This window comes from Artemia franciscana, unplaced genomic scaffold, assembly GCF_032884065.1.
Source record: "Artemia franciscana unplaced genomic scaffold, ASM3288406v1 PGA_scaffold_32, whole genome shotgun sequence".
Lineage (NCBI taxonomy): Eukaryota > Metazoa > Arthropoda > Branchiopoda > Anostraca > Artemiidae > Artemia > Artemia franciscana.
The window spans coordinates 1167522-1182000 of NW_027062665.1; the positions used below are offsets into that span (position 1 = coordinate 1167522).

The following is a 14479-nucleotide window of genomic DNA, read 5'->3' on the forward strand; positions in this document are numbered from 1 at the left end:
TAACAGTTAGCAGCCTCTGAACCAACTCCTAAAAAAATTTTTTAAAAAGCAAAAAGGAAGTGTAAATTTTCATTTCCCTTTATGCAGTTTAAGTTCGTGCAGTTAAGTCATTACTTAACTAACATCCTTAATTAACAACATCAAAGTTAGCATCTAACATCCTCAGAACCAAGTCCCGAAGAAAAATTTTTAAAGTAAAAAGAAATTGTAAAGTTTTCATTTTTTTTCTGCGCAGTTAAAGATTGTGCAGCTAAAGCGTCACCAGGAAAGTTAACAGTTAGTACCCTCTGAACCAAGTCCTAAAAAATTAAAAAAGCAGAAAGGAAGTGTAAATTTTCATTTCTCTTTATGCAGTTAAAGTTCGTGCAGTTAAGTCATTGCTCTAAAATTAGCAGTTAACATCCACTGAACCAGGTCATAAAGAAAAAACTAAAAAATATAAAGAACTGTAAATTTTTCATTTTTTATGCGGTTAAAGCTTTTGCAGTTAAAGCATTGCCCAGAAGTTAGCATCTAACATCCTCAGAACCAAGTCCTGAAGAAAAATTTTTAAGTAAAAAAAAGATTGTAAGGTTTCATTTTTTTCTGCGCAGTTAAAGATTGTCCAGCTAAAGCGTCACCAGGAAAGTTAACAGTTAGCAGCCTCTGAACCAAGCCCTAAAAAAATTAAAAAGGCTATAAGAAACTATAAATTTTCATTTTTTTTTTTATGCAGCTAAAGCTTGTGCAGTTAAAGCATCATCCAGAAAGTTAAGAGTTAACATCATCTGAACCAAATCCTAATTAAACAAATAGCAATACAGAACTGCAAATTTAAATTTTTTTATGCAGTTGAAGCAATACCCAAAAATTAACAGTTAACACCCACTGAACCAAGCCCTAAAGAAATTTTTATTAATTTATATCTGAGTTACGAACTACTGAAACTATACCTTTGAAATAGGCTGAACGGGGTTATTTTAGTACAATTTAATTATCTTTCCATATATTTTCCTACTGACACAATTTCATTTGTTATTTAAAAAAGAGGAAATAAGAACCGTGGAGTTTTCCTTTTATATGCAGTTAAAGTCTGTACAGTTGAAGCACTACCCAAAAGAGAGCACTTAACATCCTCTAGAATAACTCCTAAAGCAAAAAAGGAAAAAAACTGTTAATTTATCATTTTTATGCAGGTATCGATGATTTTTGCAAAACGATGAGACATGATAAAATGGAAAAACTTTCACATCAAATATGGCACGGGTTAGTTCTATAGAATGCTGAATAGCATTCCATAAAAAAAAAGAAAAAAAAAAGAGATATGATAAAATGGAAAAACTTTCACATCAAATATGGCACAGGCTAGTTCTATGGAGCGCTGAATAGCACTCCATAAAGAAAAAAGAGATATGATAAAATGGAAAAACTTTCACATCAAATATGGCACAGGTTAGTTCTATGGAATGCTGAATAGCATTCCATAAAAAAAAAGAAAAAAAAAGAGAGATATGATAAAATAGAAAAACTTTCACATCAAATATGGCACAGGCTAGTTCTATGGAGCGCTGAATAGCATTCCATAAAAAAAAAGAACAAAAAGAGATATGATAAAATGGAAAAACTTTCACATCAAATATGGCACGGGTTAGTTCTATAGAATGCTGAATAGCATTCCATAAAAAAAAAGAAAAAAAAAGAAAAAAAAGAGATATGATAAAATGGAAAAACTTTCACATCAAATATGGCACAGGCTAGTTCTATGGAGCGCTGAATAGCACTCCATAAAAAAAAGAAGAGATATGATAGAATGGAAAAACTTTCACATCAAATATGGCACAGGTTAGTTCTATGGAATGCTGAATAGCATTCCATAAAAAAAAAAGAAAAAAAAAGAAAAAAAGAGATATGATAAAATGGAAAAACTTTCACATCAAATATGGCACAGGCTAGTTCTATGGAGCGCTGAATAGCACTCCATAAAGAAAAAAGAGATATGATAAAATGGAAAAACTTTCACATCAAATATGGCACAGGTTAGTTCTATGGAATGCTGAATAGCATTCCATAAAAAAAAAAGAAAAAAAAAGAAAAAAAGAGATATGATAAAATGGAAAAACTTTCACATCAAATATGGCACAGGCTAGTTCTATGGAGCGCTGAATAGCACTCCATAAAGAAAAAAGAGATATGATAAAATGGAAAAACTTTCACATCAAATATGGCACAGGTTAGTTCTATGGAATGCTGAATAGCATTCCATAAAAAAAAAAGAAAAAAAAAGAAAAAAAGAGATATGATAAAATAGAAAAACTTTCACATCAAATATGGCACAGGCTAGTTCTATGGAGCGCTGAATAGCATTCCATAAAAAAAAAGAACAAAAAGAGATATGATAAAATGGAAAAACTTTCACATCAAATATGGCACGGGTTAGTTCTATAGAATGCTGAATAGCATTCCATAAAAAAAAAAAAAAGAAAAAAAAGAGATATGATAAAATGGAAAAACTTTCACATCAAATATGGCACAGGCTAGTTCTATGGAGCGCTGAATAGCATTCCATAATAAAAAAAAAGAGATATGATAAAATGGAAAAACTTTCACATCAAATATGGCACAGGTTGGTTTTATAGAATGCTGAATAGCATTCCATAAAAAAAAAGAAAAAAAAAAGAAAAAAAAAGAGATATGATAAAATAGAAAAACTTTCACATCAAATATGGCACAGGCTAGTTCTATGGAGCGCTGAATAGCATTCCATAAAAAAAAAAGAACAAAAAGAGATATGATAAAATGGAAAAACTTTCACATCAAATATGGCACAGGCTAGTTCTATGGAGCGCTGAATAGCACTCCATAAAAAAAAAAAAGAACAAAAAGAGATATGATAAAATGGAAAAACTTTCACATCAAATATGGCACGGGTTAGTTCTATAGAATGCTGAATAGCATTCCATAAAAAAAAAGAAAAAAAAGAAAAAAAAAGAGATATGATAAAATGGAAAAACTTTCACATCAAATATGGCACAGGCTAGTTCTATGGAGCGCTGAATAGCACTCCATAAAAAAAAGAGATATGATAAAATGGAAAAACTTTCACATCAAATATGGCACAGGTTAGTTCTATGGAATGCTGAATAGCATTCCATAGAAAAAAGAAAAAAAAAGAGAGATATGATAAAATAGAAAAACTTTCACATCAAATATGGCACAGGCTAGTTCTATGGAGCGCTGAATAGCATTCCATAAAAAAAAAAGAACAAAAAGAGATATGATAAAATGGAAAAACTTTCACATCAAATATGGCACAGGCTAGTTCTATGGAGCGCTGAATAGCACTCCATAAAAAAAAAAAAGAACAAAAAGAGATATGATAAAATGGAAAAACTTTCACATCAAATATGGCACGGGTTAGTTCTATAGAATGCTGAATAGCATTCCATAAAAAAAAAGAAAAAAAAGAAAAAAAAAGAGAGATATGATAAAATAGAAAAACTTTCACATCAAATATGGCACAGGCTAGTTCTATGGAGCGCTGAATAGCATTCCATAAAAAAAAAAGAACAAAAAGAGATATGATAAAATGGAAAAACTTTCACATCAAATATGGCACAGGCTAGTTCTATGGAGCGCTGAATAGCACTCCATAAAAAAAAAAAAGAACAAAAAGAGATATGATAAAATGGAAAAACTTTCACATCAAATATGGCACGGGTTAGTTCTATAGAATGCTGAATAGCATTCCATAAAAAAAAAGAAAAAAAAGAAAAAAAAAGAGATATGATAAAATGGAAAAACTTTCACATCAAATATGGCACAGGCTAGTTCTATGGAGCGCTGAATAGCACTCCATAAAAAAAAGAGATATGATAAAATGGAAAAACTTTCACATCAAATATGGCACAGGTTAGTTCTATGGAATGCTGAATAGCATTCCATAGAAAAAAGAAAAAAAAAGAGAGATATGATAAAATAGAAAAACTTTCACATCAAATATGGCACAGGCTAGTTCTATGGAGCGCTGAATAGCACTCCATAAAAAAAAAGAGATATGATAAAATGGAACAACTTTCACATCAAATATGGCACGGGTTAGTTCTATAGAATGCTGAATAGCATTCCATAAAAAAAAGAAAAAAAAAGAAAAAAAAGAGATATGATAAAATGGAAAAACTTTCACATCAAATATGGCACAGGCTAGTTCTATGGAGCGCTGAATAGCACTCCATAAAAAAAAGAGATATGATAAAATGGAAAAACTTTCACATCAAATATGGCACAGGTTAGTTCTATGGAATGCTGAATAGCATTCCATAAAAAAAAAGAAAAAAAAGAAAAAAAAAGAGATATGATAAAATAGAAAAACTTTCACATCAAATATGGCACAGGCTAGTTCTATGGAGCGCTGAATAGCACTCCATAAAAAAAAAAAAGAAAAAAAAAGAGATATGATAAAATGGAAAAACTTTCACATCAAATATGGCACGGGTTAGTTCTATAGAATGCTGAATAGCATTCCATAATAAAAAAAAAAAGAACAAAAAGAGATATGATAAAATGGAAAAACTTTCACATCAAATATGGCACAGGTTAGTTTTATGGAATGCTGAATAGCACTCCATAAAAAAAAAGAGATATGATAAAATGGAACAACTTTCACATCAAATATGGCACAGGTTAGTTCTATGGAATGCTGAATAGCATTCCATAAAAAAAAGAAAAAAAAAGAGAGATATGATAAAATAGAAAAACTTTCACATCAAATATGGCACAGGCTAGTTCTATGGAGCGCTGAATAGCATTCCATAAAAAAAAAAAAAGAACAAAAAGAGATATGATAAAATGGAAAAACTTTCACATCAAAATGGCACAGGTTAGTTTTATGGAATGCTGAATAGCATTCCATATATATATATATATATATAATATTATTCCTGGTTTCATAGTTTTATATATTCCGATAACTCTATCGGAATGTTCTCAAATTTTGAGAACAATATATATATATACATATATATATATATATATATATATATATATATATATATATATATATATATATATATATATATATATATATAAAATCTGAATAGCCACCAGGACTGCCACTGAAAGTTTAACAGAATCTAAAATTAATTAGCTCGCAAGATACCAAATAATGATAATATATATGCTTAATATACTTTTTGAGGGTAATACTCAATATATATAGTTTTTCCAAGATCCTTCACTCAGACCTAAAATCCAGATCTAGGGAAAAATCTCAAGATCTAGGGGAAAATTCTAGAGAGTGGAAGCCCTCGTAGCAACCAAATTTCTCTTTAATTAATTCTGAAACTCTATTGCTTTATTAAATCAGTTTATAATTTCTTAGACCACACTTCCCTCCTAGTCGTAATTAAAATGAAAATTCAGGTTGGATTTACAGCTTTGATATCGCACTGTCGGTAGTCCTAAAGCTTTGTGTCCACTTATATTGCCGATATCTTCAATATCCTGTATGATAATTGGAATAGAATTATTCCATTGGTTCATAGGATTTTAAGTGGCTCTTAGAATTGACTCGTAATAGCACATGTGCTTATAGAATTTCAAATGGGATTCAAAGCAGCAAAACACAACTTTAGGTCTATTTGATGTTGAATATTTGAGCCCTTTTAAATGGCTCATAGAATTGACTCATATTAGAATAGTTTTATTTATACAAGCAATCGTAGTTTAGAATAAAATTTCAACTATATGGCGCTTGTGCTTACAACGAAAAAACAAAACAAAACACGAGACTATAACTTATTACACGTCGACAGGTAAAAAAACAAAAAACGAACGAATTGGCAAAACGGTTTTTTCTTGGAGTAGGCAATTCCAGTCTTTCACTTTGTTAGCTGACCTTGTGTTTATTTTAATCCGCATAACTGGTGGTAGTATCTCTCTATGTTTTTTACATCTAAGAAGAAATCGGCCAAATTTGCAGATTAAAGGGACGGTAGTTGTAGGACAGATAATGCCGATTCATAACTTACATAGTCTGAAAGAATAACTTTAAAGGCTCTTTTTTGTAGTGACTCAAGATGATCGCTTAGGTAACTTGTGTTGTTGACTCGAGGGCCCTATAAAGGGCAAGAATAGTCGAGAATTGGTTAGATGTATGTAAGATATGCCGTCTTATGTTGAGACACAGAAAAACCGAAACGACGTAGAAGGATAAGGGTACACATCGCACAATTTACCTTTTTAGTGATCGTATCCACATAATTACTAAACAAGCAGTCAATGCTAAATGTGACACCGAGAATTACACCCGAAGATACACTAGAAGATGGTGGAGGAGGACTGACGAAGTCCCTCTTAAGAGGATTAAAGCGAAGGATTTTGGTTTTTTCCTTCGTTGATTTGAAGGCTGTTGATAGTACATTGGTCTTTAAAGTTGCTCGTTATTGCATCACTGAATTGAGGAACTGCCTCGGACTTTTCATGAATCTGACAAGTCGTCTACGAACTTAAACCTGTCCTCAAAATCAGAACGGACAATGTTTATAACAGCTAAAACAACAGCGCTGCAAGTTCCATGCCTTGTGGAGAGCCACACGTGAGTTCAGCACATTCGGGGTTGGTATCTCCAGGGAAAAGGCTGTAGACGCACTGGAAATGGTCTTGCAAAAAATCGATCAGTAAAAGGAGAATATGCTTGCGTGCACCCATTGCGCGTGAATTTGTCACAGCTATAAAATGGCGAATGAGGTCAAAGGCTTTTCGGTAATCCACCAGGAGAAGATCGACAATTGCACTTCCTCAGTCAAGCCACCCGACAACAAGATGATACATTCTCACTAAGTAAATAGCTATGCTGCTTTCTTTCAAGCATCCATACTGATATGGGTCAGAAGAGGGAGAAACCTGTAATATCAACTAGCGGTATATAAACGTTCCTGCCACCTTAGACAGGTTCAAGGTTTTTGAGATAGGTCGGAGTTGGTCGCAAGATTTGGGAACCTACACTTTGGGTATGATGCGAACCTGCGCTCTATTCCAAGCACTAGGGAACCTTGGTCTTGGAAACACTGGTTAATAATAGATACAAGTGACTTGGCAAGGAAAATAGCAAATTCACGTAACAACTTCAAAGGAAGCTTGCCAGGGTAGGACGCACAGTTCCTATTCAGCTTCTGGAGTTCCTTGTAAACGGCAAACTCAGAGACTTCACATACATCATCAATCTCTGCTTCAGTAATGAGAGAAACGTTTTCCTGAACTAATGATTGAAGGAGAGATGGTACAGATAGCAACAAAAATGGAGTTCACTTCTGTAGCTGGTAATAAGGTACCATCCTCTTTCAATACCCTTAAGTGACTGAGTGTCGCTTTACCGGTAAGTCTCTTTACTGACGAATCCTATTTGTATGGATATGTCGTAAGCAAGGGCATAATTTTGTCCTTCACATATTGTCTCTTCACTCGCCGGTTCAGTTTACAATATGGTTCCGCAAGTTGACTGAAGCAACTGAATCACCATTGCTGTGAAGGCGGCAACGAGTCTTAATTAGGTTCTTGAGGTTACTTGTGGTCCATGGTCCAGTAACCGTAACGGTAATGCCTTTAGACAGGAAACAAACCTGGAAATTCTCCTGATGTAGGCTATTTAGCTTACTGACTGACGTTGATGTCCGGCTAGGAGCAAATGCCATCAAATTCGTAGCTGCCGATCCAGCGACCGAACGTGGAAATCGGATCTCTTGTTAGTGGTCATATAGTAGCTTTGTCTCGTTTGGTTTTGGGGATTGCTGAATTTGCTTCCCAGATAATTAGGAGATGATCGGAATTCTGGGAGTTCTAGGGACCGCGGTGCATCAGAGAAGTCGGTTCGTTCAGATCAAGTCAAGTATGCTGCCACTCTGATGGGCCGTACCTGCAAATCCAAGACACTGGAAACCCACTGTCTATTTGTTTGGGTAGAGTCGCCAGCAAACACAAAGGCAGGAGACGCGTACTTTTGGCGCATTTCGTCTACAAAAACTGTATGGGCTCAATAAGTTTTTTCCTGTTTCAAGCACGCTCAGAGTATAGACTGGAGTGATTATCAAACACGAGAATCTTCTTTATTAATGTGTTGGTTTACCTTCCGTCCACAGTATATCATGGTCAGAGTCTTTGGATCGCTTAACAGCTTTGACGGAAGATCGTCCCAAAAGTAAAGTGCTACGCCGCCTCCACGACGATTCAGGCCACGGTCGCGACCAGTATTAATGTAGCCAGTGTTGCCTTTAATACGCGCTGACTCAGAAGTGATGTCCCAGGATTCACTTATTATTGCGATCGAGGCGTTGTTCTGCTTGATTACAACTTCGAGTTCATCGATTTTATTGTTCATGAAACGCGCGTTACACAGGAGCATACTAGGCAGCTTTTGTTTAGCTGAAAAACACTGACGACGTAGAGTAGGTGGCGTTTTGTCACAGTCACTAATCACAAACGGTTCGCTATACCAAGGAGTGAGCACAGTCGGCGTTTCATGAGCAGGAAAGCAATTTACTGGTACTAGGCAACTTAGTCTACGCGACATGGCTTTAGTCTTGATCCTAATGAAAATTAACACTGGTGTCTTCATCCCCCTTTTCAGTCTACCTCCACGTTTCCCACGATAACAGCGTTTTATAGAGGCTTTGGCTATGGTAGAGCCATCTGATGGCGCTGTTAGAAGTCCAAACTGCAGTAAGCTACAAAATGTGAATGGCGCCACCACCAAGCGAGGTGAATAAAGTTCAAGCAGGGAAGTCTTCTCGCATTTAATTTGCATGACAATAGCACTAAGCAAAGTCAGGACCACTAAGTCTTTGGTTACTTGCAATATCACTGCAGCAAACTCGGAAAAACCAGCACAAAATAAGCTAAACTGAGATGACGAGGGTCAGCTATTTCATAGCACTCACAGCGCCATCCCATCATGGCACATATTGGCACAATTTACTCATAGAATTTTAAATATGAAACAAACCAGCAAACAAACAACTTCAGGTCTATTGGAAGTTGAATATTTGAGCCACTTTACATGGCTCGCAGAATTTGCTCATAATGGCCCAATTTTCTCATAGAATTTTAGTTGGGAAAATAAAGCAGCAAACAAACAACTTCAGGTACATTTGAAGTTCATAAATACTTCATAAATAAGAAATTGACTTTCATTTATACGAGATGACTCTATGGATTTAAGAATTTTGTATGAATAACCCTTTTCGAAGCTTTACACATGGTCGGTCTCATGCAAGTAGTTCAAAGGCGATGTTAAGTAAAACTCATATTTTGCCAAGCCAAGAGAAATCTGATCTAGGCCAAAATTAGAACTAATTGTTGCCTGAGCTCGCGTGAAGCATATCCTGAGATGTTTTAAACATTGAAGTCAGAGATTAAAAAAAAAACCTACTTTTCGATAAGCCTCTACCTCTGTGAGAGGTAGGGGCTTATATGAGAGGTAGTAGGAACTAAGGTAGAACTAAATGTAGAATTTATGGCGAGTGAATGGTCAATATCATCTTATCTACCACTGATGCATAAGATTTCTCGGGGGATACACCTTCATTTAACTTCAAAAACCCATAGTTCAAATACAAGATCTTCATCTATAATTAACCTACCCCTAAAACCGACAGCTAGGTCAGAATTTTTTCCTAGAATCGCCTGTGATAGGGAGTGATAAGTACTTCTCAAAGAGCTGAAATCATGTAGTTCTCTCAGCTCCTTTAAAAAGAGTTCAAAAGTTTTTAAAGGACTAAATATTTACTTTTATATCTATCCATTTTGTTATTGTGCTAATTATTTTTTTGATATTATTATTACTTAACATATTTTTGTTTAATACTTCAAGGGGTGCGAGCAGAGGAAGAGTCATATTAAATTTATTGTTTTTTTTTATGGCGGTTCGGGACGGAAATTTGAGAAGAGAGGAGACCACACTCTGTTTAGTGTATGTGTTTTCTAAGGGCCCAAACAAGCATCAATGCACAGGCAAATGTGTTAAATGCATTTTTATATGTTTGGTTTAGGAAAATCTTAAGCCGTTTAGTAGAATGTGTTTTTACAGCATTTTCTGCTGATTTTTTGGCCACATTTTTTTTATTTTAATTTGGCACCCATTACTACTAAAAACAGTATAACAGTATATGTAGGCCTTTTTTGGTACTTGTATAATAAACCCACTACCACTCAAGAAGTGAAGTTAGGTTAATCCTAATATACCAAAGTATGATGAAAATATAATACGTTAGAAACAAATTTGGGCTATATATTTGCACATTAGGTGGGTTGGGCGTGTGGGTAAAGTACAGCGGGTCTACATTCAAAAGGTGTTAGCACTTCTTCACTAAAGAAGTGAAGTTAGGTTAATATACCAAAGTATGATAAAAATGTAATACTTTAGAAACAAATTAGGATTATATATTTGCACGTTAGGGGGGTTGGAAGTAGGGGCTAAGTGTAGCGGGTCTGCATTCAAAATATGTTAGCCATGGTTATTCAGCATATTATGAAGTAAGAATCTTTTTCGGACTTTACACAGTCCAAATACTTTACCAGCCCCCCCCCCCCAATGTGCAAATATATAGCCCAAACTATATATTTCCAATCTATTCTGCCACTTCTCTTTGTCTTTTCTCGCACTAAGGTGAAAGAAACTAGCGAAAGAAACCGGTTTACTGTGCGTCAATGCATGAACGACTTGAGCGGTAGTGGGTATATCATACAAGTGCCTCTTTTTCACTAGATATTGAATCCCTAATTTTTCCAAATTTCTCTCGACGCTTTAGTCCTTACCTGGACCTGAGACTGAGGAAGAACACTGATTACATCTTTCAAAAGTCCTAGCAGATGAAGGAAAGCAGGACCTTTCTCATCTTTTCTTTTTGTTATTTCTTCTTGAAACCATTTACCAGTATGACTTGCAACTGGGTGCAACGAAGTTGACTTTTGGCCAATGGAAGTGACGTTACTAGCTCGAAGAATGGAGCAGATTGCGTGCTGTGCTGCTTTCCTGACCTATTAAAACAAAAACAAACTTTTAATTTGTAAGCAATTTTGTATATATTTGAACAGATAAACATATATTATGAAAACATGACCTAATAAAACAAAAATAACTTTTCTTGTAAGCAGTTTTGTGTATTTTACAACAAACATATATTATGAAAAGATGAGAGAAATATAGAATTCTGACCGGGCAAATTCACTTCGAAAATTGCTGTAAGAAATGTTCAAGCTATTCATGGTAATAAACTGAAGTAAAGAGCGATCCTTGTCAATAGAAATATAATCGCATTAAAAGTACAGTGCATTAAAATATTCAGTTTATTATGCTGGTTCAAAGTATATCGAGTGAGTTTAAAGTTATCCATCAAAGATTAGTAGCATGTGAAAATTTGCACTATTTTAGAAAGTGGAGAAAACACCCCAAAAAAGGTGAACACGCTACAAAAATGAAGACTTCATGTCCAAAATTTTGTAGAACGTACGAAGATGCAAAATTAGAATACAGAAATTTTACAATTAAAACAAAAAAATTAAAAAAAATTGTACAACAAACAAGAAGAATTTTCATGCAGGTGTTTTTTTCTATTTTTTTTTTATTAGGGTTTAAACTAATGGAATTTTTTTGGGTTGGGGGGTTGATTTTATTTATTTTATTTACGTATTTTACATTTTTTTTTCTGTACCAAGCTACTGGTAATGGAATACAAGTTCTAATGTTCTCGTCAAGTAACAAGAGAGATCTTACTAACGCTAACTGCCGATAGATGCCATTTGTGCAAAGAATCATAATCTTGGCCTGAATGACCTTTTTTGACATTTCAAGAAAAAACTCTGAGACAGCAAACAGGTTTAGAACTAAAGAGGAAGTCGTGAATCTCTTTGTCTGAGAGAAGATGTACCTGACGCCTCAAAAAGGGTGTTTCTACCCATCTATCTTGACTACGCTAACTGCATTGCACTTACTGCGAGAAGTCACAGGTGGCGCATCGTCCACCAATGGAAACAATCCGACAGGAAAGAAACGTGGATGTCGGGCAGGGAAAAATGAAAGGAGAAGGCGTACGGGGTGTGCTATTTCGGTACTAGTGACAAGCCGTGACTATTGTTCTTCGCGAAAACAAGTGTTTGAGCGAAACCTGGTGAAAATCAAGATATCCAGAGCACCTAAAATACCGAGTCTGAAGAGATTTGACGAAACTCCCGTGTGCCCCTTCCAGGATAGCCCGCCCGTTCTTAAGCCCGAACGTCCTTTAGCTAAAAGTAAGTTGCCAAATATACTTGTGTGTAATGAAGTTATGTTGTTCAAAATCTTTGAACAACAAAACTGATGCACTTGAAGTTATTGCCAGGCAGAACAACGCCTCAATAATAATAATAAGCGAATGTTGGGACACTTCTGACGAATCGGCGCGCATCAAAGGTTACGCAAGCTACTTTAATACGCGTCACGATCGTGGCTTGAATCGTCGAGGAGGAGGCGTTGGACTTTATGTTCGTAATGACCTATCCTCAAGGCTGTTAAGTGAGCCTTTTGACTCCGACCACGAAATATTATGGACCGAATGCAAACCTGCACGTTTATCAAAAAGATTTTCATGTTTAATTGTTGCTTCGGTCTATTATCCTGAAAGTGCTAAAAACAGGAAAGACTTGATTGAACACATTCAGTTTTTCGTAGACAAAATGCGCCGCAAGCATGTCTCTCCTGGCTTTGTTATTGCCGGAGACTTCAATCAAACTAATAGGCAATGGGTTTCAAATATTTTAGATTTGCGACAAGCCGTTAAAATACCTACCCATCAAAGTGGCAGCATACTGGACTTGATTTTTACCAACTTGACAGACTTTTATTACGCACCGAGATCCCTAGGACCCCTTCTGAATTCTGATCACTTTATCATCTTCTGGGAAGCCAGTTCGGCAATTCCGAAGCCAAAACGAGTCAAGTATACGGTGCGACCACTTACTGAGGACTCGATATCTACATTTGGTCGCTGGATCGGTAATTATCAGTTTGAGGACATTTGCTCTGAACAGGATATTAATATTAAAGTCAATAAGCTGAATACTCTGCTTCAGGAGCAATTTCAGACTTGTTTTCCCGTAAAAGTCATTACTGTGAGTGACACTGATAAACCGTGGATAACCAATGATCTAAAGAATTTAATAAAAACCCGTTGTCGCCTTCATATCGCTGGTGATACCGTAGCTTCAGCCAAGTTGCGTAATCATATTGTTAAACTAAACAAGCGTGCCAAGAGGCAGTATGTGAGGGATAAAATTACTCCCTTACTCACAATAGACCCCCACAAATGGCATTCCTCAGTAAAAAGACTTACCGGTAAGATAACACTCAGAGATCTAAGGCTCCTCAAAGAGGACGGTACCTTAACCTCAGCTAATGAAGTCAATTCTTTTTTTGCTGAAATTTGTACCTCATTTCCATCAATCACCAAATCAGAAATTGATACTATCATTGCTGGTGCAGAGATTGAGGACGTATGTGAGGTCTCTGAATTCACTGTTTATAAGGAACTCCTAAGACTGAAAGCGAACTGTGCGTCCTACCCAGGTGAGCTTCCAGTAAAGCTGTTACGTGAATTCGCCATTTTTCTTGCTAAGCCACTCTCTTCTATAATCAACCAATGTTTCCTTCAGCAAGTATTCCCTAGTGCTTGGAAAAGAGCATATGTCCGCGTTATTCCAAAAGTAAGGTGTCCAAAATCTTGTGATCAACTCCGGCCTATATCAATAACTCCGAACCTTTCTAAAGTTGCAGAAACGTTTATTTACCGCAAACTTATGTCACAGGTCTCTGCACATCTAGACCCGTATCAGTATGGATGCTTAAGAGGCAGCAGCACAACTGTTTATTTAGTACGGATGTACCATCTCATTGTCGACTGGCTCGACCGAGGAAGTGCTATAGTCGACCTTCTCCTCGTAGACTACCGAAAGGCTTTTGATCTTATTCGCCATTCCGTTGCTATCACAAATCTACGCACCATGGGTGCGCAAAAACATATTCTCCTTTTAGTGATCAATTTTTTACAAGCCCGCTATCAGTGCGTTTACAGTCTTTTCCCAGGAGATACCGACTCCGAATGGGTCGAGCTTACATGCGGAGCCCCACAAGGTACTAAGCTCGCTAGTCTACTGTTTTTGGCAGTGATAAATTTCATCCTTTCCGGCTATGAAGAAAGATTTAAGTATGTAGACGACTTGTCAGTCCTACTGAAGTACATTGTTGAGAAGTCTGAGGCTGTCCCCCAATTCTGTAACAAAATAATCAAAAACTTCAAAGATGAATGTACTGCGAACAGCCTCCAAATCAACGAAGGAAAGACTAAAATCCTTCGCTTTAATCCCCTGAAGAGAGACTTTGTGTGCCCTCCTCCTCCTTATCCTAGTGAATCTTCGGCAGTAGTGCTTGGTGTCAAGTTTAGCATCGACTGCTCTTTCAGCCTCCATGTCGATACAA

General features: G+C 36.0%; 1 protein-coding gene across 1 annotated transcript in view; it reads right to left on the minus strand.

The window, feature by feature from the left end:
- Positions 1 to 14479, minus strand: part of LOC136041650 (RRP12-like protein) — a 107087-nt gene that overhangs the window by 69327 nt on the left and 23281 nt on the right. Inside the window, exon 6 of the mRNA XM_065726355.1 lies at positions 10786 to 11007. Coding sequence (XP_065582427.1) covers positions 10786 to 11007 — 222 coding nt within the window. The remainder of the gene's footprint in view (positions 1 to 10785; positions 11008 to 14479) is intronic.